General features: G+C 43.8%; 1 protein-coding gene across 1 annotated transcript; it reads left to right on the top strand.

Moving 5' to 3' along the window:
* The first annotated feature begins 521 nt into the window (after positions 1-521).
* LOC148477490 (hydroperoxide isomerase ALOXE3-like) lies at positions 522-24,433 on the top strand. The gene is made up of 14 exons (XM_088456707.1): positions 522-731; positions 9,625-9,829; positions 10,109-10,190; positions 11,099-11,221; positions 12,727-12,830; positions 13,067-13,239; positions 13,372-13,518; positions 14,173-14,376; positions 15,326-15,412; positions 16,479-16,648; positions 21,989-22,110; positions 23,421-23,521; positions 23,728-23,898; positions 24,096-24,433. The coding sequence occupies exons 1-14, from the start codon at positions 585-587 to the stop codon at positions 24,273-24,275; spliced, it is 2,016 nt and encodes a 671-aa protein (XP_088312833.1). The 5' UTR covers positions 522-584; the 3' UTR covers positions 24,276-24,433.
* Positions 24,434-26,232: the final 1,799 nt, after the last annotated feature.

The following is a 26,232-nucleotide window of genomic DNA, read 5'->3' as shown; positions in this document are numbered from 1 at the left end:
CTTTACCACCCTGTATAATGCCCAAAACCTTGTTGGGCAAGGCCAATTGCATGTGGGTCATATGTAAGTGACCCCCCCATCTGTGGATTCCAAGTGTCAAATTTGTTGCTCAAGGCTCTTTAACCCTTGCACAACTACAGCTACTTATTCAAATGTATAAAATCTGGTCCATGTGCCCACTTTACCACCCTATTTCATGCCCAAAAGCTTTGTGGGCCAAGCAAAATACAATTAAAATATGTATAATAGATACCATATTTTGTTTATTCAATGTAAGCTTATTGATTCTATTTGATTTGATTTAATATAACATGTTCTGAACATGAAGCTGGAAAATGAATAAGAAGCTGGAGCTCGAATAAGAAGTGAATTAGAAGCTGGCCAAATAAGAAGCTAACATCAGCCTCGTATCCATGTCTTGGTTTCCTGACACTGACATAGCCCCACCCTGCTGTAATAAGTGATTAGTGACAGGTGGGGCCTTATTGTACAAGGTATATGACAGGTGTCTGTGCTTGTTGGAGACATTTCTGACTGATCAACTTTCTTACAGAACCACTCTCACAGGGTCATTGCCTGAAGACATGGTGACCTATAAGCTAAAGATTGCAACAGGGATTGACCTGAGCTCTGGGACCTGTGATCAGGTCTCCATTGTCCTTGTGGGTGTCCTGGGAGAAAGCGCTAAACATCAACTGCCCCATAAATGGAGCAACTTCACACCTGGAGCAGTAAGTGTCTTATGAGAGTCCCAATAATACCAGTAATGGAGGCTGTTCATTATAAGAAGTAAAGATGTGTGTGCGGACCTCTGTGATTTTGTTTTCTGTCTCAGTTCTAATTCATTGTCGCATATTGGTTTTGGCAAACCACTCTCAATTGTTTTTGTTCGTTAGTAAGCTCTGTTTGGTTTTTCTGTTACACCAAAAACATCAAAGCTAAAATCTTTGCATTTTAATGTTTACATGCAATCCAAAATGTGACTTTTCTGTTTTTTAAAATCTAGTTCAGAGCTAACCGTAGACCTGAACCAGGACCTGGTTTGACTCAGAACTCCAAAATGAACTAACATGGGACTAGATTTGACTTGGTGCCCCTAAATTTGGTTATTTTTGGCTTCCAGGAAACCAGACTTGTACATCTCTTCTAGGAAGTGTAGCCTGATGCACATTTCAGAGAGATATAGGGGTCTATGGACTAAGCCTTGGAGAGATATAAAGTACCTACCAATCAGCTAACTAACTTTACAGGGTGTGTTTGAAAAAAGACAGGAGCTGATCGGTTGGTACTTTATCTCTCTCAAAGGCTTAGTACATAGATCCCATAATCTTTAGACCTACAGGAAATGTATTGTGCACTGAAATGGCAGTGTTGGTGGAACAGGTGTGTGCTGAACTGTCCTATTCCCAGGGCTGGCAACAGAAAAGTTGGGGTCCAGCATACACTTTTGGGGCCCCCATTCCCTCATAGTAGGTACAAGCAGGTTGGCCATTTGCACATCCCCCATTTCTCTCCCGCCTTATTCCCAACTGTATCTTTCAGCCTTATCCTTGCCTGTTTTACACCAGCCTCATCCTCAACTGTTGTTCCAGCACCATCCCTGCCTCCAGCCTCATCCCCCTGTCTATCTGTCGCCAGCCATCCACTAATCTCCTCCTGTTTCTCTCGGCATCATTATCCCTCCACCTGTCTATCACCTTCATCCCCTTCTCTCTGCCTCGTTCCCTGGCCCCTGTCTTCAGCTCCATCAGCCCCCTCCCTCTTCCTCCCCCTCTTCATCTATATCCCGCCCTGCCAACACTTACCTGCTGCACTGTTCCTCTCCTGGAGACTTAGGGGTCTATTTACTAAGCAGTGTTAGGAGACAAAGTGAAAGGAGATAAGGTCCCAGCCAATCAGCTCCCAACTGCCATGTCACAGGCTGTGTTTGAAAAATGACAGTTGGGAGCTGATTGGCTGGGACCTTATCTCCTTTCACTTTGTCTCCTAACACTGCTTAGTAAATAGACCCCTTAGGCCCGGCTCCTCTCTGATCCAGTGGTGTGATGTTATGCATACTGCATTGGGTGGCCAGCATCCCTCTTCCTGTGCCCTGCAGTGCTTACAGCAGAGGTAAGGGGGATACATCAACTGGGCTCACAGGATTCCTGAGGGTCTGGGGCCCCTCAGAATCTTGGGGCCCGGTACAAGAGTCCCCTTTGTACCACCCTGTTCCCGGCCATGACTATTCCTCTAAGTCAGTGGTTCTCAAACTCTGTCCTCAGGACCCCAAACACGTCACTTTTTCCAGGTCACCCAGCAGGTGCACAGGTGTACTCATTGCTCACTGACACATTTTGAAAGATCCAGACGTGAAGGTAATTATTTCACTTGTGATTGTGAGGAGACCTGGAAAATATGCACTGTGTGGGGTCCTGAGGACCGAGTTTGAGAACCTGTGCTCCAAGTAACATAATGGATTCTTGGCGATCTTTGTGCTGGAAACCAGTCCCTGCCTGAATTGTTTGATGTCCCATTACTGTGCACAACACATGTAGTATGGGGGGGGGGGGAGGGAGGACATGTGGAATCAGGCACTGCAGTATCTGTGTGTGCAGCATGGATGTGGCTGCAAGTGTCTGATTCCTGCTTCCACAGCGCTAACTACTGCAGGAAAGGCATACATGCCTACTCTCCCGATTTGGCCGGGAGCCTCCCGAAAATCGTGTGCTGCTCCCGGCCCCCCGGAAAAGTAGGCTGGCCTCCTGACTTTTCCAGTCCCCCCCCCCCCCCTGCAATGTAATGCTAAACCCCCGCTGCGGAGGGACTGATGACGCAATTCGCACTGAATCGCGTCATCATAACCCCACCCTCCGCATAGCAATGCCGGAAATATCGGCATTTTGTTGTGGGGGGCAGAGCCTAAATGACGCTATTGTGTGGCTCCGCCCCCAGTCCCACCCCTAAACACTTGTAAAGTGCCCCGCCCCCCTCGCGCACCGACCTAGCTGCTTCCTCCCGGAGGAAGGAGCCAGGATGTAGGCAAGTATGAGGAAAGGTAATATGTGAGTTTTCACGTATATGGGGCACATAGAGCTGAATCTCATAGCAGTGTCTGTAATCCAATATAACTAGCATAACTATATTACTCCAAGGAGGATAGATATACTAAATTAGGGGACATGGGTTCTGTACCATGTTGTATCAGCACAAATGTATTAATTCTCAAGCTTTTCTAGAAACACGTATAGCAATATTCTTTAAGGATAATGTGAATAAGCTAATGAATGTCTCATGGAATGAGGACCTGTAACATATTGCGCATAAAAACATTGTACATGAAATTTATTGTTTAAAATTTTTTTATATTTCTTTCAAAAAATCCAGCCATCTATAGAACATTGGTTATACAATAAAATGTATGAAGTAATGGCCTGACTTGCTCCTCTGGCCCATACATACAATATAGCTGCACATTTCCTTCATTATCTGGAGTAGAATATTTTATCCTGCAATTGATTTGACCCGGATCATAACTGGATCCTGTCTGATTAAATCCCACCACACTCTGTATATGCCTGTGTTAAGCGGCTGATGGTAACTTCAGGCAGCCTGGTAGGTCACGACTGTGGTTGTTGTCTCAGAGACGTTACCTTGGTGGCTGAGTTGAGAACTAGATGTGGTGTGGGCAGCTAAACTGAGCGCGGCAGGATCAAAGCAGGGGAGTCGCTGCTCACGGCTTGTTGCCGCAGGGCCATGAACATAGACCGCGCTTGAGATGGTACAAGCGGCTGTGCTGTGAGTAGTACTGTTGTCTGAATCCACTGCTCTCGTTGGATACGCAGGTGCAGTAAGGCCACAGCAAGAGTAATTGCTCTGTATGGTGCTGGCAGTGTGTCTCAGAGCAGCTAGGTGGTCGGCAAACAACCGGAACCCACAAAGGTAACAAGCCGCGATGGCGGCTTTTGACAGTCACAGAACAAATGAATCAGTGCAGTCTTGTGAAGCGGTTTTGTGGCATTGCATTGCAACTAAAACTTATTTTCTTCTTCGGGTTCTATAGGGTCCACAGAAATTACCTTGGGATGTAGCTGGAGTGATCCAGGCACTAAACAGTCAACAAGCTTTAGCTCCCAAGATGCACTGGGTCCTCCTCCAAACATACCCCGACCCTGGCTACAGGAAGTCAGTTTCTTGCTGTTAATATTAATTCACAAAGGTTGTACAACAATAGTGAAGTGAAACAACCATATACAACACACCAGGCGCTTGATGTGACTATACATACACATACTTTTCTGAGGGCAATTAACCCATTGTCCTATATCAGTTGCCTCAGCAGACACCTATTATTTTAGGGAGTGTGGTTGTTTTACATAAATATTTAATGTTTTAAAATACTGCTACGTAGAGCAGAGATGTGATAGGTTGGTGCAATTACCATACTAGAATTTATATATATATATATATATATATATATATATATATATATATATATATATATATAATATTGCATGTGACTATCTTTTTAAAATCTGCTGTGTTGTGCTGCCTTTATCTGAATTACTGACAGTCATAATCTATCACTGCTGTTTCCCCTCATTTAACCCTCTGTGGCAGGTGTGTATTTTGGGTGAGAAACATTGCCACTTTGCATATCAATAGACATCTATTATGTCCACAGAAGCTGAAAGACAGGTGGCTGAGGCTCCTGTGCTGGTATCATGTATGGCATGTAAATCGGGGTTGTCCCCACAGGATTTCATACAGGATGGCTTATGTGGCCGCTGTATCAAGTATTCGCCTCATCAGTCAATTTTACCAGCTTCTGGGCAGGAACCCCCTGGGCTTCCTTTTCCCAGATTACAGCACAAGTTGCACAGAGATTGGCAGCACCTGGACCAGCTCAAATGATGGTGTGCTCTCAGCATTTGCAACCTGCTATGTTTTTGCATCCGTCATGGATGGACATGTATGCTAATTCAACTTAGAATGTGGCTTCGTCGTTAGCAGCTTTTCAGCAGCCTAAACAGATGATTAGGCCAATGTCCAGAAGGAGGTCTGCTTCACACACCATTCAGCCTTCAGACTTTGGTACATCCTTTGACAGGGGGGGATGCACAGGGTTTCTCTCAGGAATCACCCTCAGACGAGAGACCCATTTTCCAGCTGCAAGAGGCCCCTTATCTAATTGGGGCAGTCAAGGCTGTGCTAAACATTGATGAGGAGGAGCCAGTGCAAAGAAAGGCTCCAGGGTTTAAATGCCAGAGGGTTATAAAATCTGAGTTTCCCAAGTCTGAGAACCTTTTTAATCTCATGGGGGAAGCATGGAAATTGCCAGATAGGAAGTTCCATATTAAAAGGAAGGTGGAAGCCTTATACCCCTTTCCAGTGGATCAATGCACTAAATTGGAGGTTCCTCAGTCAGTGGACGCACATGTGCCACATTGCCTATACCTTCTGCTTCCTAGCTTAATTGTCGCACAGATAGGAAACTTGAAGCCTGTCTTAAAGCAATATTTTCTCTGTTGGGTGCGGTTACCCGACCAGCCATGGCTACAACTTGGGTCTCTAAGGCCATTGAGCAATGGATGAAGACACTGGAAATTTCTCTTCCACAAGCTTCCGGGGAACAGCTGACAACCATCTCTTATGTTAAGGAAGCGGCATCCTACTTGGGAGAGGCAGCTTTAGATGCCGGGATTTTATTCTCCAAAGCATCAGCGGTTTCAGTGGTGGCCCGGACAGCCCTCTGGCTGAGGTATTGGAAGGCAGATACAGGGTCCAAGAGAGCTCTGGAATCCCTTCTGTTCTCAGGGGGCATTTTGTTTGGCATAGAGTTGGACAAGATTGTGGCTACAGTGGCAGCCTCTAAAACGGCTGGTCTTCCTTTAGCATCCACTGTTAAACCAAAGCAGTCAGCCTTTTGGCCACAAGGAAAAGCAAGAGTTCAGTCTTCAGCCAGAGCCAATGCTTATAGGAAGCCAGTCTAGGAAGTCTTGGCCAGACGTCAAGCCTGCAGCTTGATGGGACAGGCCTCCCTCTGGGGGATCCCAGGGTGGGAGGCCGACTTCTTCAGTATTCAGTCGCCTGGCATCTTGCAACAACTGATGCCTGAGTTCGGGAGGTGGTCTCCCAGGGGTACGCCCTTATGTTCTGGAGAAGTCCCCCACAAAGGTTTTTCAGCACAACTCGAGCAGCGGGTTCTGAGAAAGCCTTGGCCCTCCAGCAGGCTGTACACTCCCTGCTGATATCAAAGGTTATAATCCTGGTTCCAGTGAATCAACGGGGAAAGGGATATTACTCGAACCTCTTTTTGATTCAGAAACCCAATGGGTCTCTCAGGCCTATTCTAAACCTAAAACATTTTGAGACCTTTTATCAGGGTGCCCAGGTTTCACATGGAAACTCTGTAGTTGATTGTGTTGGCCATGGAACCAGGGGATTTCATGGTATCCTTTGGATATCAAAGATGCATACCTTCATGTGCCAATTGCACAATCCCACCAGCAATTCCTGTGGTTTGCAGTCTTGCAGGAGCATTTCTAATTTCAGGCACTGCCTTTTGGATTATAAACTGCTCCTCAGGTGTTTACCAAGGTCATGGAAGTAATAAATGCCTGCCTCAGGGAATCTGGATTCTCCCGACCTGCTGATATTGGCTCAGTTGTCACAAGAGTTGAGAGCGTCATCTCACACTGACTGTAGCGTGTCTGCACAGACATGGGTGGATTGTAAATTGGGGAAAAAGTAATTGCTTCTTCCAGTACATTAGATTGTGCCAGAGAATTCAACCTTGCCCCTAGATGCACCAAGGATTTATCTGCCAGAGGACAAGATTGCGGCTCTTCAGCTGAAGATATGTAAGGTTCTTTTCAGCTGACTGGTATCAATCCATGCAGCAATGCAAGTCCTAGGTTCCATGGTATCTACTTTCGACATGGTGGAGTATGCCCTGCTCCACTCCAGACCATTGTAGAGGTTAATCTTTCCCACTGGAGAGGAGTACCACCTAATAAAGGCACAGACAATCAGTCTCTCGCCAGAAGTGCGACTGTCCCTGTCTTGGTGGTTGCAGATGGGTCGTCTTGACAAAGGTCTCCCATTCTGGACTCCAGATTGGGTTCTCCTCAAAACCGATGCCAGCCTGAGGATGGGGGTGCAGTGACAGGTCGTCACACTTTCAGGGAAAGTGGACAGCAAGGTCTTCTGTCTATAAATGTCCTGGAACTAAGGGCAATATTCAGAGCACTTGTTCAAGCTCGGGAAATAATAAAGGGCAGGCCTGTCCAGGTACAATCTGACAACACCACCGCAGTAGCCTACCTAAACCATCAGGGAGGCACGCAGAGCCAGGCTGCCATGTTGGAGGTGTCAAGCATTCTGGTCTGGGCAGAATGTCGCCTCCCGGTAATATCGGCAGTGTTCATACCAGGAGTCCTAAATTTGGAAGCTGACTTCCTAAATCTGCAAGATATACATGCCGGAGAATGGGCTCTTCATCCTCAGGTATTTCAGAACCTAGTGGACAGATGGGGTCTTCCAGAGGTAGACCTCATGGCACAACCACAGGGTGCCCAGGTATGGGTCCAGAACCAGGGATCCTGCAGCAGAGTTTGTGCACACTCTGGCAGTAAGGTGGAATTTCAGGCTGGCTTATCTGTTTCCTCCACTTTCCCTTCTTCCAGGGTCATCAGGAAGGTCAAGCAGTACAGTAATACTGGTAGCTTCTGCTTGGCCCAGACTCCATTGGTTCACCAACCTGCAGAGTCTCTCCATAGACACTCCGTGGCCTCTTCCTCCAAGGCAGGACCTGTTAGTACAGGGTCCCTGCCTGTATCTGGACCTTCCTCTGCTGTCTTTGATGGCATGGCTCTTGAGGCCTTCATCTTAAGGTCAAAAAGGTTTTTCTGATTCTGGAATACAGACCATGTTGAGGGCACGGAAACCTTCCTCTGTCTGCATTTATTACAGAATTTGGCACTCACTTTTTCAGTGGTGTGAACTGAGGAAGTATGACCCTAAGGTGTTTAGGGTCTCGTGAGTGCTTTTTCTTCAGGCCGGGTTGGACAGAGGTCTCCGTCTGGCTACTCTGAGGGTGCAGGCCTTGGCTCTGTCTCTTTTGTTTCAGAGAAGGGTTGCTACCTTGTCTGATGTAAGAATATTATTACAGGGTGTTCTGAGGGTTCAGCCTCCCTCTGTTCCCCCGGTAGCCCCGTGGAATTTGACATTGGTACTCAAGGCTTTTACAGGCTCTTCCCATTTGACCCTTGAAATCAGTAGACCTGAAGTGGTTGACAGCAAAGATACAGTTTTTATTCTAGCTATCACTTTGGCCTGCAGGGTCTCTAATTTAGCAGCCTTATCTTTTCACTCTCCTTTTTTTACTATTTCATCAGGATAGAGCTGTTCTTCGTACCAGGGCCGGCTACCTTCTTAAGGTGGTATCTGTTTCATATGAATGAAGAAATTGTGGTTCTGGCTTTGCAAGCTTCTGGTCTTTCGGATGGTGAAGCATCACTGGATATTGTGCAGGCTCTACATGTCTATGTAGACCGCACTAGATCAATTAGAAAGACAGATTCTTTATTTGTTTTGTATGGCTGTCATAAGCGAGGCTGGCCAGCTAATAAACAAACAGACTTTGGCCATATGGTTGCATATGACAATTTCTCAAGCTTGCGCACAAGCTGATCTTGTTCTGGACATGGTTACAGCACATTCAAAGAGATCTGTGGGACCATTGTGGGCGTTGTGACAGGGTGCCTCTGCTGAGCAGATTTGCAAGGCAGCCACGTGGTCTTTCATCCACACCTTTTTGTCAAACTTTGTGTTTGACACACTTGCCTCTCGGGATGCTTCCTTTGGGCGTAGGATTCTCCTTTCTGAGACACAGGAATGTTCCCATCCCTAGGAGGAACTGCTTTGGGACATCCCAAGGTAATTGCTGTGGACCCTATGGAACCCAAAGAAGAAAATAACAAAGGTATGTTCTACCATAACTCTTTTTTTTTTTTTTTTTTTTTCAAGGTCGATAGGGTCCACAGAGCACCCACCTTTAACGCACTTGTTGTTGGGAAAGTCTTTTCTGTTGTATTTCTATGATTTCCTCTTCTTGGGGTGTCTGGAATGCAAGGGTACTTCCTTCCTTTTCAATTTTTCTTTCCTGCTTGGGCTTGATAACAAACTGACTGCCTGTAGCCATGGGTGGGGTATGTATGGAGTAGGACCCAGTGCATCCTGGGAGCTAAAGCTTGTTGACTGGTGTCTGGATCACTCCAGCTACATCCCAAGGTAATTTCTGTGGACCTCAAAGAAAGATAACAAAGGTATGTTATACAATAATTCTTATATTTGATGAAAAAGACGCTTGTTGCAAGTTAAGAAGCATTGGACCTGGCGTGCCAAGAAGAGCTGTTTGGTGCCACTGCAGCAATAGTGTATGAGGACACATCTATAGGCAACTGCAGGCCGAATGCAAGTTACAGAATAAAGCTCTGCTCCACAGACTGTTGCCTGGTCAGAGTGTAGCTTGAGTAGTATTAAATTGGTGGTGGATAAACCTTAGAGATGCTGTAATGTAAATGAGACAGTCTAGCCTTTCCTTTGGTCATGCTTCTCAGACATAACTCTCTGCTTTTCCAGGTGACTGACTTTCTATTTGACACTGAGAAAGATCTTGGCGAGCTCCTGCTGGTCCAGCTGTCCACAAACCGCTACAAGAGTTTTAATATGGATGCTTGGTACTGCCTGTATGTCAACGTGACCTGCCCTAATGGTCAGCTCTACCAGTTCCCTTTCTATCAGTGGTTGCCTAGTCTAAGGACTGTGGAAATACCAGAGGGCAAGGGTGAGTTTCTTTTCAGATTTGTACTGTGCTGCCTGGGGATCTGCAGGATAGGTTAATGGTCTCATCCCTTTGCATCACTGTCACAAACCCCCAACATGAGCTTCAGCTTCATGTTGGTGGGCAGTACTGTTATAGATTTCGGATTAATGTAGATGTGGAGTACATTTTACTATATAGGTGGAAAGGTTTCCATGAATTAATCTGTATGCAAGATAATAGCCATCCATAATCACCTAGGTTAACTACAATACAGTACTCTTGGAATCTGTTCTGTTTCAGGCATTATATTATCCGAGAAGACTCCCCCTGTTATCTTGCAACAACGGAGACTGGAACTGGAGAAAAAGAGAGAGACCCACAAGTGAGTTGCTCATATAAATGTGGTACTGATTTATTGCTGGCTTTCTTTGGGGGAAATGTAATTTCATCCAGGGGGATGGCAAAAATTCCCTTTTGGTTAATTCTGTAAGTGTTCAGGATAGGCTTACGTTGTTCCTATGTACATCTTGCAATGGAAATACATATGTTTAGAACTAGCAAATGGTAAATTTCATATATATCTAACTTGGGTTGGGATACAGGATGACTGCGCCCGGGATCCCTGTGGTCAGAATCCTGATGCCGGCATCCTGATGGGGTTAGGATATCAACACCTGTTATGTATCCTAATGCCCCGCTATCCCTAACCCTCCCTCCCCACAGCCTACACATAATCCTCCTCCCCTAGTGCCTAACCCTCACCCTTTAGCGCCTAACCCTTACCCCCTAGTGTCTAACCATAACACCTAATGCTAAACCTAACCCCACTACTTACCGTCGGGATGCCAGTGCCGGGATTGCAGGGCCGGCATTCTGAGCTCCGCCATCCCGTACCCTGGGATTATGACTATATCCCATATAACTTTGCCTGTTAAACCACCAACTAATTTCAGATTAAAGACACGTTTGTAGAATGTATATAAATATTATCTCCAGTCCTCTGAGGGAGGGAGGATGGGGTAGACCATGACCCTGCAGAGGGGGGAAGTGCCAAAACAACATCCCCCTGTGTCAGCTTCTGCGCATGCCTGTGAGAGTAACAAATTCTTTTTGGGTTACTCATTCTACAATAAGCAGCCTCGTGAATTTAAAATGATCCCTCTGGCTTAAAAATATTGTGTAAAAGAGAATGTTGATGTTTCTATAATCAATGGGTCTATAAATGGAGAGAGGCATGTAGGAATAGCACAATTAGACCTTTTCAATCACATTAACCTTTGTTTCCTGCAGGTGGAAATGTTATGCAGAAGGTGTCCCTCACTGCATTGATGTAGAAAAGGTTGAGGACCTGCCTATTAATGACAAGTATTCCTACCTCAAACAGAGCAGCTTTAACTACACCAAGAAATCCATGTATGTATCTAGTCTGAGTAGACTGTGACCAGGCATAGACTATCTAGGGGTATATTAACTAAAGGCTGATTTGAATCAATTTTAAAATCGATTAACACTGTTGTGTTTCTGGAGCTAAATTACACATCTACTAACAAATAACACAGGTCTGCTATGAAAAAGCTGTTTTTTTTTTTTGTTTTTTTTTATGAATTTGTGATGACTCCCGAATTTGCATATGATATCACGTTTTTCTGCAAAACGTGTATTTATGAAGAAGTAATAATTTTTTCATGTTCTTTAAAGTAGTAAATGTATTCTGCCTACATTTAATATAAAATCATTGCCTTAAATGAATTCAGTCGGTAGTATAGAACGTTGCAATTCAGTTCTAGTCATAACTTTCCCCGCCCAGTGCCAGATTAAGGTCCACATGGGCCTGGAACTGAAATTTACAAAGTGTCTAAACTCCATACTGTCTAAAGGAACATTGCACACACACAACTACAAGGTGAGCTGTCGAAGGTGGAACCAAATACAACAGTTTTTTGCCCTGAGCCAACTCATTTTAACCCCCTGCCTACCAACACGCACTGATGAAACCATTTGTAAAAGCGCTGCCTAAAGATGGAGAAACGTTCAAAAATCTTTGCACCAAATTCCCCAACCTATCCCATGCGAAATTAAAGGAAGGCATTTTTACAGGCCCTGACATTAGAAAGTTAATATTGTGGAACTTTTGGTGTGGACTTCGTTAAAGTGATTTCAAACTACAAGGAAATCCTTCATAGTTACAGAAACCTTGGCTGCAATATGAGTTTAAAGGTGCATTTTATTTTTTAATTCCCATATTGAGCATTTCCCGATAAATCTCGGAGACTACAGTGAAGAACAGGGTGAACTGTTCCACTAAGACATTAAAGATGTAGAAAGAAGATACCAGAGTCGTTGATGTCAGCATGATGGCTGACTACTGCTGGGTGATACACCGAGACGACACAGAAAAAGCTGAAATTTCGCAGACCTGTGTAATTTTTCGTTTTTTTTTTTTTTTTTTTAGTATTGTGTGATTTAACTCCAGAAACGCATCTATTTTAAATTGATAAAAATCGATTAAACTCTACCTTTTAGTAAATCTACTCCCTAGTATAGCTGCCTCCAGTAAAGAGTCCATTTTTATTTGACAAGCTCCTATACTACTGTGACTTCTGTATCTGGTTGCTTGTAGGCATATGCCATTATATTATTTGTATTGGCTTACTTCTAATGGCTTGATATAGTAAACTGTTCACAAAATAACTTTGTTCCTGAAGATGTACTGAGGCATGGGTCAATTGTGTCATAAGAACCTCTTCATTGCAATTTGCAAGTCCCTCTTTGGAATCAGGGAAGGGAAATTTACATTTACTTGGTCCCAAATAATCAGGCAGAGATCTTTAGAGCTATGTGGCCTATTTAAATCTATTTCAGGCATATGTCAGTACCTCTGGGGTGGTTTGAAGCCTTTATCCTACTTTCTTTCACAGGACACTTGAAATGTATCTGCATGGCTTCATAACATGTACAGAATCATGGACTGATATAGAAGATATCAAACTGGTCTTTTGCCTGAGAAGATCTGATAACTCAGGTATGCCCACTCTTTTTGGCCACTTATGTTCACGTTGTTACTCTAAGGTGAATATCTCAGATGAGGGAGAAACAAAAGCTAGTTTTGCCCATGTCACCTCTTTATAGGCTTTATTCTCATGTGAGGCACCTATTTACATGATGTGCTTTTGTGTAAGGAGCAAGACCAGAGTTATCCAGGTAGCCCCTCTGCACTGAATGACTGTACAAATTGTTCCTGATGTCTTTTATCCCCAGATGTGGTGGCTGAGATATGGAAGGAAGATTACTTCTTCGGTAGTCAATATCTGAATGGAATTAACCCTACACTAATCAGGAGATGCTCCAAAATTCCTGAGAACTTCCCAGTTAGTCACAACATGGTGGCTGCAACTTTGAGGACCTCCACCAGTCTTCAGAAAGAACTAGAGGTGGGGTGTCTATTTCTGTAAATTGATGGCCATGAGACATAATGTCTGTTCAATTCTATGGGACCCATGTTGCCCCAAAACAGCCCCATAATGACTGATACCCTGCAATAAACTGGTGCTTGTGTCTTGCAGGACGGCAACATCTTCCTGGCAGATTACAAGATTCTGCAGGGTGTCCCTACCAATAATTCCATAAATGGAAAGCAACAATACATTGCTGCCCCTATGTGTCTACTGTGGAAGAATCATCAAGATCACCTTGTTCCAATAGCCATCCAGGCAAGTGTTCATGTGCTAATGTCTGTTTGAAATCAAAACTTTTTCAGGAATCTTAGTTGTAAGAACGTGGTTTTCATCTGGTGTGCAATGACACCATAAATGTGTTCCTATAGATCATACACATTGGCACCATTTATATCTGTGTCAACAGTGAACCACTTCAGTGGAGCCCTTTAATATCTGAACTCAAAACCCCTGACAATATTCTACGACCCTTCTGAGGTTACAACAATCACCTAAATGACCATATTAGACCAATTAGAATTCCGCTGTATAACAACTGGAGAGCTTGCTTAATCAGAATTTCATGATAATATTTTAACTGTCTACACATGAACTAATGCATTGCTTTCCTCATGGACTCAGAAGGTAGCGGATTCATTTCAAAATGTTTCCTAAGCAATGTTTGAGGTGAAGAATTATTTGGCAGGACTTATGCTCTCTGCCACCCATCAAGATTATGTCTATGAATATAGATCTATTATGCTATGTCTGAAAAAACTTGAAATTTTCTCTGCATTATTAATGACTTAATAATTTTCATTAGGCGTATGTGGACATGCAAAGGAGCTATACTGCCTACTTCTAAACATGATAGAAGATAATTATGTGGTTCTAGGTGGTGCTGCATTGACAGATCTGTCTCTATTACAGTTGGATCAAACCCCAGGAGAGAACGCTCCAATCTTCCTGCCCAGTGACTCTGAATTTGACTGGCTACTGGCCAAGATCTGGGTGCGCAATTCTGACTTCCAGGTACATGAACTGGACACTCACCTTCTCCGCACTCATCTCTTTGCTGAGGTCTTCAACATTGCAACCACCAGACAACTCCCAATGGGCCACCCAATCTACAAGGTGAGATCTGGTTTTAAACCATTGTCATGGAGTGGCTCTCAGGGTAGGGCAGGGGTCAGGGAACTTTATTTATTTTTTAACCTTTTACTCCAAAATATATTTTTATATGCTGATGTTACCCCCTTGATTTGAAAGGAAGGAAATCCTGTAGTAGTGCCCCTATAGTTATGCCCCTGTAGTGCCGCTAGTTAAAAATTTTTTTTTAGATATTACCTTGATCCCCGCTCCTGCATCCGCCGCCGTCCTGTCCACCCGGCTGCTCCTAGGAACTATGGGAGAGACATGTGCACTATGGGAGACGCGTCATGGAGAGAGCCGGAAGCTGGAGTTCAGAAGAGAACTCCAGCCTCCGGCTAACGCGGCACTGCAGGGAAGGAGCCAGGCGCCCACTGGTAATATCTCAGCGGGCATCCGGCTTATAGCCTCCCTGCGGCGCCGGGCTGGGTGCAGCGGGTGCCCTGGGGACAATGGATAGACAGCCGGGCATGCAAGGATTCATATGCATGCCTGGCTGTCCATCCATTATCCCCAGGAATTTCAGTTTTACCCCAAATGGGGTAATTTACCACTGTTTCCCGACCACTGGGGTAGGGGCTCTATAACTGGGCTACTGCTGTCCTTTTTATATGGAGGCGTGATGTGTCACCTTACATGGGGTACACAATATTTCCTTGCCTAAAAGCAGAAGACACTGGTCTACATTTAAATGACACATTGTGGCCTTTTACTGACTTGTAGAAGTCATTCATTTTGTAGCTTAAAAATATTTAATTAGGAGAATGTAATAGATGGGCTTTACATAAGGACGACATGGCTGCTAATGCTAGAGCAGCAATTAATTTAAACATATTGTGGTTATTAAATTTCCTGTATTTAAATTGTATCTGTTTCTCATGAATGTCTCTATCAGATGGGATTCTAATGCCAGTATTTTTCTATTCTCTCCCAGCTAATTATTCCACATCTTCGTTATACCCTTGAGATCAATGTCAATGCCAGAGTTGACCTCATTGGTCCTGGAGGCCTCTTTGATCAGGTGAGATCCTTTATTATACAATGGTTACAGAAACCAGTGCCAGCTCACAGGGTTTCGAGTATGGCCCATATTCAATTTGAGGCAAAAAGCCGTTTCCTGTGTGTTTTTTGGCGGAAACTTTTCACCGCTGCTGTCATTTTCGCCTGTTTTGACTTCACTCCGTATTCAATTTGGAAGACTTTCCGCCTAGGCGTAAAGTCAATGCAGTGTAGTAGGCAGAAGTTTCGCCTATGAATAGGAGGTGTGAAAAGTGCAGAATTGGGGTTTTGGGGTGCAACGTTGCAGGAACCCCAGTGCAGCCTTCAGACAGTCCCCATAACCCCCCCCCCCCCCTCCCCAAGGTAAACTGTCTATTTATTTTTTTTAAATAAAACACTTAAGACCCCAAAAAATGACTTTGAATTTGGGGGCATAAAAAAAAAAAATGTTGGGACAAAGTTAAACTAGCGCACTTGACTCTGAGGGGGTCCCCAAGTATGCCCCAAGTGGTTTTTTTTTTGCAGGTGCTTGTGGCAGGTGAATTTTTCACGATTTTATTGTCAACTTAACTTTAGCAACTTTTAAATATGCTGACCCCCCCCCCCCCCCCATTTCAAGTACCCCAAATTTCCTGGGATAAGTTATTTTATGCAAAGAAAACCTTCTGCATACTATTCTGCACCACGTATACAAAAACTCTATTGAGCCTGTTTAAAAACTCCAAATCGGGGGTAACTATAGCTAACCCCCATGTCAGAGCATCTTTTGGGGGGTGTCGGGATGATTTCCCCAAATCTGACAGTACTTTCCGCCTGTTTAAGTTTCGCCGGGTCCAGTTTTCGTGTAATTTCAAATTGAATGCAGGGTAAAGCGGGCACGCGCGCGATACTTTGCCACCTACAAAACACGTGATATAGGCAAAGTCTGGGAGGCAGAAAATTTATTGCGGGTCCGCTCTAATTGAATACAGCTCTATATAAGGTTTGATCTGCATATTAAATTTTACAATCGCTCAGTAACTGGCTGGATCAAACAAGCTGCAGAATTGGACCAGAAAAGAAAACACAACATCTTGTCTTTTATCCAGGCTGTAGTAACTGGAAAAGAAGGTATTCCAATACTGCTGAAAAAAGCAATGGATGAGGTCACTTACAGCAGCATCTGTCTCCCTGATGACATCCAGGAAAGAGGAGTGGAGTCTATTCCCAATTACCTGTACAGGGATGATGGGATGAAGATCTGGTCAGCTGTTGAGAGGTAGTTCTGTAAAACACTGGCCTGTTCCAGCTGTCTATTCAGACGGACAGGACCGAATTTCCCACCTTTGAATAAAATTGTGTGTGTGTGTGTGTGGTCACCGGTCCAGCACTCCCATTGATGAGCGATAACTGGTCGGTACCTTCACAAATATGGATACAAACGGGCAAAGGTGCAGCACTCAAAATGCTAAGTAGTGGTCCGCACTACAGGAGTATTTTTCTAAATCTAGCTGCTACACACAGTCAATGAGGTATCCCAACCTCGTAGGCAATATAATAGACAACAGGAGGTGTGAGCGCTCTGAGTTTAGAAATGTGGGTGAGATCGTTGTGGACGATGACACAAATCTGGCTCGTGGATATATATAGAAAATGAAGGGGGGTGCGGGCGAATGGGAAATATAGTATATAAGTCCTGGTGTAAACCACCGTACGAACTGTGGGTAGGGTGTTCACTTGAAGACAGTTCAGTCAATATGTAATCTTACGAAACTGGGTCGGCAATAACTTGTGGCAGTATGTTCTTATAAGGTCATCAGCTGGTTCTTTTAATAACGGTTAATGGTGCAAAAAAAGGAGGATCTCCCTTTGTCCACTGGTATATTATTCGGTATCCCAGCTCTCATCCTCAAACGTGTCCTAGATCCTTCCGCAAGCCCACTGGTTCACCTGCAGTCTTTGCTCGACGGTCCAATGAGTGTGGGTGTGGGAGTGGTTGTCCGGTTAACCATATAAACACTAGTACATGGACTCAAGGGGAGATTAAAAAATGTAATTTATTGCCTGTCCACATGCAACCAAAGCTCCTGGTGGTACAGGTAACGAAGGGTTAATGAAAAAACCAGGGAAGCTTTCAATCTTAATATAAAAGTTCAAGGTTAAAAGGGTAGGTCGCTGTGGTGTCCCCAACGCGTTTCATCGCCTGTAGGGACTTTTTCAAGGGTAGGTGGTTGCATGTGGACAGGCAATAAATTACACCAGGACTTATAAACTATATTTCCCATTCGCCCGCCCCCCCTTCATTTTCTATATATATATCCACGAGCCAGATTTGTGTCATCGTCCACAACGATCTCACCCACATTTCTAAACTCAGAGCGCTCACACCTCCCCTTGTCTATTATATTGCAGCACTCAAAATAAATACTCCACAGGCTGGAGTAGATTAACAACGTTTCAGTATTTCCAACTGTCTTCAAGATAGAGACAGAAGACATACTTTTATACATGTTTTTACCCACCCTGTGGATCACACCAGTTTCCCAGAGCGTGACCGCTCACCCGCCCGTGGTCGCCTACCATTGACGTCATTGCACTAGTCACGCAAACGTGACGTCAGTTCTGTGGATACCATCACCATGACTGCTATTAGTGTCCTAATTACAGATGCCCAATAGCACTTAGGGGTCTATTTACTAAGCAGTGTTAGGAGACTGACTGGCACCTTATCACTTTTTTCACTCTATCAGCTCCCAACTGCCATCTCACAGGCTGTGTTTGAAAAATTACAGTTGGGAGCTGATTGGCTGACACCTTATCACTTTTCCCTCTGTCTCCAAACACTGCTTAGTAAATAGACCCCTTAAAGTTGCTTCTAAATACGGGGTGACTATTTGATCTTTTTCTTTTCATGAATAAGTATTCTTAATAATTACACAATGGTACTTCAAGCAGTAATCACCACCTAGAATCATAGGCAATAAGATACCTGTCTATAATTTCTATAGAAAACATCCATACGCAATGGTTTCATTTAAGCCTTTGGGGTATATTGCCCCCCAAGCGAGCTATCCATTTGCTTCACACTGAAGCAATTTTAGGGCACTATTGCCCCCTCCTTAAAGTGGGAGCAATATAATCAATCATCCTATATCGGAGACTACTGAGAGGATGACACAATTCTTGAAAATGGCGAGCCACCGGTTGCTTGCTCTTCCCCATGTGCTATAGCATTCTTAAATGCCCAGCGATGTGCTGCCATACGCTCATTAAATCTATGTTCCATCTTTCCGATATAGGTTAGTCCACACGGGCACAGGATCTGATACACTACATAGCTTGTGTTGCAGTCAAGCAAATGACGAATTTTAATGCTCCTCCCTGTCTGGGGTTGATGGAGTCGCCAGGGATAAGGAACTGACCGGTAACACATGTACACCTAATAGTTTCCTTTTTTCCATAATGGATTTTTTAATTTTGCCTTTATCTGCTATATCCACTTTGACTAAATATTCCCGGGGCCGAAACCTACGTGACTAACAAGGCATTAGGTTTGTATTTGTTAAATTCAGTTTTTCATCAAACTACCAATGTTTTTTTATTGATCAATGGTGACATTACTTTACATCTATTAACCGAAGGGAACTTAACCCCACGAGGGGTGAATAAAACATGTATAAAAATATTCTCTATCATGTTCCAAGACAGTTGGACATATTGAAACGTTAATCTACTCCAGTCTGTGGACTATTTATTTTGAGTGCTGCACCTTTTGTATGTATATTTATTTTAGTACTGTGCAAAAGGCTTAGGCAGGTGTGGAAAAAATCCTGCAAAGGAAGAATGTTTTCAAAAATAGAGCTGTTAATATTTCATTTTTTGTCAATTAATAAAATGCAAAGTGAATGAACAGAAGAGAAATGTAAATCAAATCAATATTTGGTGTGACCACCCTTTCTCTTCAAAACTGCATCAATTCTTCTAGGTACACTTGCACACTTTTTTTTTTTTTTTTTTTTTTTTTTTTTGATGGAACTCAGCAGGGAGGTTGTTCCAAACATCTTGGAGAACTAACCACAGATCTTCTGTGGATTTAGGCTTGCTCAAATCCTTCTGTCTCATCATGTAATCCCAGGCAGACTCGACGTTGAGATCAGGGCTCTGACTGCCATATCATTTCCAGGACTCCATGTTCTTTAAGCTGAAGGTAGTTTTTAATGACATATGCTGTATATTTAGGGTCGTTGTCCTGCTGCAGAATAAGTTTGGAGCCAATCAGATGTCCCCCTGATGGTATTGCATGATAAGTACCTGCCTGTATTTCTCAGCATTGAGGACACCATTAATCCTGACCAAATCCCCAACTATATTTGCTGAAATGCAGCCTAAACTTGAAAGGAACCTCCACCATGCTTCCTTGAGGACCTGCTGCCATTTTCTGCACCCCAGTTCTTATGTTTGTGTGCATAGTTGAGTCGCTTGTCCTTGTTTTCACTTCGAAGTGTTACAAGTCGCCATCACACCTTGTTACGCTCTCGTGCCCCGGGTGTCACTCCTCTTCCAGGACGTCCTGTTCTCCAGCCGCATCTGTAGACTACTCACCTGTGGGCTATTCTCAATCTGTTGCCTTGCACGCTGTTGGTGCCTTACCTTTTTATAAGCCTGCTGCTTAAGCACCAGCTTGCTGGCTATAGCGTATCCTTATGCATCCGCCCGGTTCCTGCCAGTCAAGCATCTGTCAGTCTGTGCCCGTTGTTGGAGTAACAAAAGAACAGTGGTCGTACACAAACACTCTGCACTCGCTATATAATACAGAGCCTTGAATCTGTGTACGGCGTTGTGCAACAAGCAGTGGTCATCTCTGGTCCAATCTGTGTCTGTGGCCCCACTACTTATGCGGCTACTCCAAGTGGCTTCTGTGTAGTTGTAGTCATCATGGGCCTCCAGGCTGTACCTTGCCGTCAGTGCCACACCTCGGCCCTTAAGGCTGCATCTCAACCCTCAAGGTCACACCTTGCTGCCAGTGCAGCACCATGGCCCTCACTGCCACAATTTGACCCTCAATGTCATACCACGTCCCGGTCCTCAAGGCCGCACCTCTGCTCTCATGGCTGCACCTTGGCTTTCGAAGCTGCATTTAGGCTTTCTTAGCTACACCAAGACCATCTAGGCCAAATCCTTTTCCAGAACAATCACCAGTCGCATAACATCTAGTGGCCCTTAGGATAGTCGTGCAAGTTCCTACTATCCCGAGTTTAAGGCCAGATGGCAACCTAAGTACGGGTGACAATATCAAGCTCTAGGGGATCAGGGGGTGGCTACTAGCAGCAGAAGACCTCACCAGTGTGATTGTAGGGGTCTTAAACAGTAATTCCTAGGGGACCATAACACGAAGATATGGCTTTTTGGCCACAATTCTTCCATGAATTCCACTGGCCAGACTTCCCCGAACAGCAGATGGGTGTACCTGGGTCCCACTGGTTTCTGCCAGTTCTGAGCTGATGGCACTGCATTTTTTTTGAAGAGAAGTATGCATGTGTCTTTTATTTGATTTTTAAGTTTCCTTGGCTGACCACTGTGTACGGTCCTCAATGTTGCATGTTTCTTTGTGCTTCTTCAAAGAAGCTTGAACAGCACATCTCTGAAACCCCAGTGTGCTTTGAAATCTTTGCCTGGGAGAGACCTTGCTGATACAGTATTACTACCTTGTGTATTGTTGCTGTGCTCACTTATGCCATGGCATATTACTTGTGACATGAACCTAATTCCACAACCTCATCTTTGTAGTAGAGTTTGATTCTTCCACATCCAGTTTTATGCCTCCTGCAAAGCTGTTTCTATTTCAGTTAATGACTGTTTCAACCTGCATATGTATCTATGATCAATATCCCTGACTTTGTGCAAGTTAACCTAGAAGAATTGATGCTGTTTTGAAGGCAAATGGTGGTCACAGCAAATATTGATTTGATTTCATTTTCTCTTCTGTTCATTCACTTTGTGTTTTGTTGATAAACTATTAACACTTCTATTTTTGAAAGATGTTTGGGAAACCAGCAAAATACTGATAGCCGCATCCTGATGCTCAGAATCCCAACTAGTTTAAGTATCCTAACCCTCCCTTTGTGCATCCTAACATTCTCCCCCTGCACCCTAACCCTCCCGGTTAGTGCCTAAACCTAACCATAGACCTCCCCCGGTGCTGCCTAACCCGAACCTTCCCCTCCTGGTGGTGCCTAAACCTAATCCACCCCTGTGGTGCCTAAACTCCTCCCTCCCCGGCATCACTACCCAATTGTAGGTAAAGTAACTAATTTTCATATTTTCTATCTGTATCTCAACAAATGTGTATCTTTTTAAACATGTGCTTGATATATTGATATATACTTTATCAAATATTGGGCCAAAAACAAATATTTTATTTATGATCTGTCTTAACCACATGTATTTTTGCACTAACAGAACTAAGCACTTTGATATTTCTTGTGGCACTTTTAAGGAGCTCTGGTATTTGGTTTGTACATGTATGTGTGATATATATCTATCAAGTTGCTAACACATCTGATCCATAGAATTCCACACCCCTTTATCACTTAACTGCCAATTGCTTTATCCACTCCAGCTTTGTGTCCAACATTGTCAATTACTACTATGAGAGTGACGCGGCTGTCAGCGCGGATCCCGAACTTCAGGCCTGGGTGGCAGAGATCTTCAAAGAGGGTTTCTTGGAGCATAAATCTACAGGTAAGTGACCTCTTGTTCTTGTGATCTCCTATTACAAACAAACATGGTGTCCATAATGAACAAACTTGATCTTTCAGATGTTGGTAAACCTGGTATTACTATAAAGGTCATACACCACCAAATAGACCAGTTACATCACAAATAATTCCTAAACTTGTGGCCACTTTGACAATTGATCCTTGGGGTGTGCATCGGTGTTTAGCTTTTGGTTGACTCTAAGGGGTATATTTCCTAAAGTGAGCGTTTTTAGAAGTAGAGGTATTGCCTATAGCAACCATTCAGTTCTTGCTAGTATCTTCTAGATTGGTGCTAGTTAGGTGTTAAGCAGAATCTGGTTGCTCAGGGCAACATCTCCACTTCTAAAAACTCGCACTTTAGTGTGTGTATGTATTCTCCCATAGCTTAGATAAGTAGCAATTTTGTTCTCCATCATATCTTGGTCTCTGTAAGCTGGATGTCTCTGCATGCGCCAGCCGGAGCTACCGGCAGAGAGTCGCAAGGCATTGGGCAGTCAACAGCAGTCTGAAGTGACTCTGCATATGACGGGTCATTACATTAATCTAAATACAGGACAGAGCAATGGAAGTGGGGGCAGTAAGCAGTCTGAACAGTACAGAGCAAAGGTGGGGCAGATACTCTGGGAACCTCTCATTAGAGTCAGTTACCCACACACTGAGTAGGGGCAGAGTTTTTTGCTCTCCTTTGGCACTGATTGGCCAGAGACATAGATGGGGCGAGGCCCACACAGAGAAGATCTGGAGACGGCTGACTTCCCTGCTTTTCAACACTCAGACTTATGACACCGTCCTGAGATGAAGAATTTTTTTTTTTTTTTTTGTGAAGCGAAAAGGAAAGCTGAGCTCTCCGTGCTTCTATGAATCGTTCTCCCCATACTAGTGTATGGGGAAGCGATATGTACCCTAATCAGGGACACAGCTGGATAAAGCTGAGATTTCTCCATGGTAACTCCTTCTATGAATAGGGTCAAGCAGTGAAAAGCCCTGTTGTCACTGATAAAGGCTTTTCACTGCTTCATTAATAGACCCAAAAGCCCTTTGACAAAAACTAAAAACTAAACATTGTATACAGTATCTAAAACTGCTTCCAAGGATGCTTAAACAAAATTCAATACCAGTGTAATAACCTTTCCTATACTTAAACCTTGATATTCTGTGTACAGTGGGGGTGTAGGGTGTTTTATATTGCATAAAGTAGAATGCGATGTGATGTTGTGGTCCAACTCATACCTCAGATATTCCATCAGTGTGTAGGAGAGGTCTACATAACTAATGGAGTATTCCCTTTGATAGAAATACCATCATCCTTGGAGACCAAGGCCTCTCTGATCAAGTACCTGACCATGGTGATCTTCACTTGTTCTGCTCAGCATGCAGCTGTCAACAGTGGTCAGGTGAGGGACAGATTATCATGGCTTTACAATATGCTGTTCTTTGTATCCTGTGTTGTGTCTTTCATACTCTATACTTGATTTGGAGGTTAGGAAACCATATTGATCTAAATGGCTTGTAATGTATTATGAGCATATGTTGTGTCTTTATCCCTTTTTATGGGGCAAACTGTCATAGTTTTGGCTTCAGATCTGTGTTTTCATTGCAGTATGACGTCTATGCCTGGATGCCTAATGGTCCCACATCAATGAAAAGCCCCCCTCCCACAGTAAAAGGGGTCAGTACACCCCAGAGTATACTGGCAGCATTGCCTGATGTAAACATTACCAGTGCTGGCCTGTCCATCGTGTGGCTGCTCAGTAATGAGCCAAGGGACCGGGTGAGTACTAGGGGCCAGTATGAAAATTGCTATAAGCAGATCTGGTACTTTCGTGTTCTTCTGGGTCTATTTACCAAATCCATAAACTACTATATAACCCCACAATGGCTCAATGTTCCTATAACTATGTAATGTGGTGGCAAATGGACCTAGTTGTTGAAATTATTTCATCTTCGATTTTTCCCATTACCCTCTAGAGACCTCTGGGGGTTTACCCTAATGTGCGTTTTACAGAGAAGGCGCCACAGACATTCATAAAGGATTTCCAGAAGCAACTGGCTGAGATCTCCAAATACATTAAAGAGCGAAACTGCAACATGAGTTTGCCATATACCTACTTGGACCCGAAAGTGATTGAAAACAGTGTCTCTGTATAACCGGAATAGTGGTCGGTGGATCTACTGACTGTGCCTGAACTTTCTTTCAGTTTATCCTGTCCTGATTTGCACTGTCAATCTGTGCTGGGATAGGACTAGACCTTGTAAATGTAGCTTTTTCAAGCATATTTGTGGTACGATTAAACATTTCAGTAGAATCTGTGCATTGAAGTTCATTCTTACCAGCTCACTCTTATGGGGACAGTCTGCTCTCAGGCTAAACATACACCAAAATATCATAGGGGACATCCAGATGATCACTCCAGGGAACTGTCATGGCTAAATGGCTGTATTACACTATCCCTTGCTATGAGTGCTGGCCCATCCAACCCCATGCTGAACATATACAGCTACGGAATGTGTTCTCCAAATACAGAAGCTCTGGGGATTTGTGTAATGTACATATTAGTGGATGACTAGTTGTATCAAAGACTGAAAACTACTAAATGGCAGTTATGCTGTCCAAGATTTTAGCACTGTAAAGGCAAAATGTCCCTGACTGACTAACACCCAACACTAACTGAAACAAGCCAGCTATTGGGCCTGATTGCAGAGTGACCAAGCTTTCAAAGTCCAGTTTTGGAGCATTTACAGAGACTGCACAACACTTATGATTTTGCTTTAGAATACTGGATTTATTCAGTGGTTTGACAAATTAAAACTTAAATCAGAGGTTTGTAGCAGTTTAAAACAAGCAATGTTGCAGCCAAACCCCTGGGAAAACAGCCAGCTGTGTGAAATGGCAAAAACCTGGACACACGCTACCTACAGGCACAATACACTTATTAATTATACTGGCAAGGATTTCTAAACTTTCAGTACTGCGGTTGCGGGCTCTGACACAGATCTTTTAGGGTATATGCTGCAAAAGTTTCCCACTTGTCCTCTACACTGCAGGGGTCTGGATGGGAGGATGAGGGGGGTGGTATTTTCACCTGTGGGAGGGGTGAGTCTTGTCATGGTGCTGGCGTGTGATGTTAAGCCATGTTCTCAGCTATTGTGGAGGGTACTTACAGTGACATCTCACCATTCCTCGCACCCACAAATTCAGGTTACCCTCGTTTGAAAGCAGGCTGTCCCTTTCGGATAATGTCTCTCACTGGTTATTTGGTCACCAGAAAACAGCCTCTTGCTTTACAGCAAACTATACTTGAGACCTCATAAAAATATACTGTACATATTTTTCAAGTTATTTTAACTGCTTGAATTTCTTTCAAAAGAAGCATCAACCAAAGCTAAGATATCCAGTATAGATATGAACTATTGTTGTAGGAACTGGAAAGTTTCAGTAGGTACCAGTGAAATGGAGGTTACCCCACTCAGTCCTTAACCAAGTTTACTAGTTTATTGGTAACAGCAGTAACACACACATTGATAACAGCGGTACACAGCAGTGTATTCTGGCGGTAGCCGCAATAGCTGTAATGCAGGTTATAGTGATCACACCTTAGATGATACAGCAAGTGCTGTGACACTTAAGCTGGCCACACATCTAAAGATTATCTGTCCAACCAGCCAACTAGTTGATTGGTTGGAATGAAAATCTGGTAAGGAATACAATCAGCAATTTGCTCCCAAACGCTGGAAAATGGACCAAAACTGTTGTTCGAACAAATAGTTTAGATCAAACATTTAACAAACTTGTCTGACAACCATTTACATCTGTTTTCTGTCATTTTTAAAAGCAAATTGCTGATCATCAGTTACTCCCATACGTTACCAGATTTTCATTCCAACTAATCAACAAGTTGGCTGGTTGGATGTAAGTTGGTCTAGTGTGTGGCCAGCTTTACACAGTGGAATGCGTTGGGTCACACATGCTCAGTGGCACCTCAGGTCAGAGGTCTCACCTCTGGGAGAGGGAGACAGTGCAGGAGTATACTACTCTCTGACACCCCTCTTCAAACATTACACTTTACTTGAACATATCTCAGCAAAGTCCACTTGTATCCAGAAT

This window comes from Taudactylus pleione, unplaced genomic scaffold, assembly GCF_031769625.1.
Source record: "Taudactylus pleione unplaced genomic scaffold, aTauple2 ptg000711l, whole genome shotgun sequence".
Taxonomy (NCBI): Eukaryota; Metazoa; Chordata; class Amphibia; order Anura; family Myobatrachidae; genus Taudactylus; species Taudactylus pleione.
This window is presented reverse-complemented; position numbering and strand designations above follow the sequence as displayed.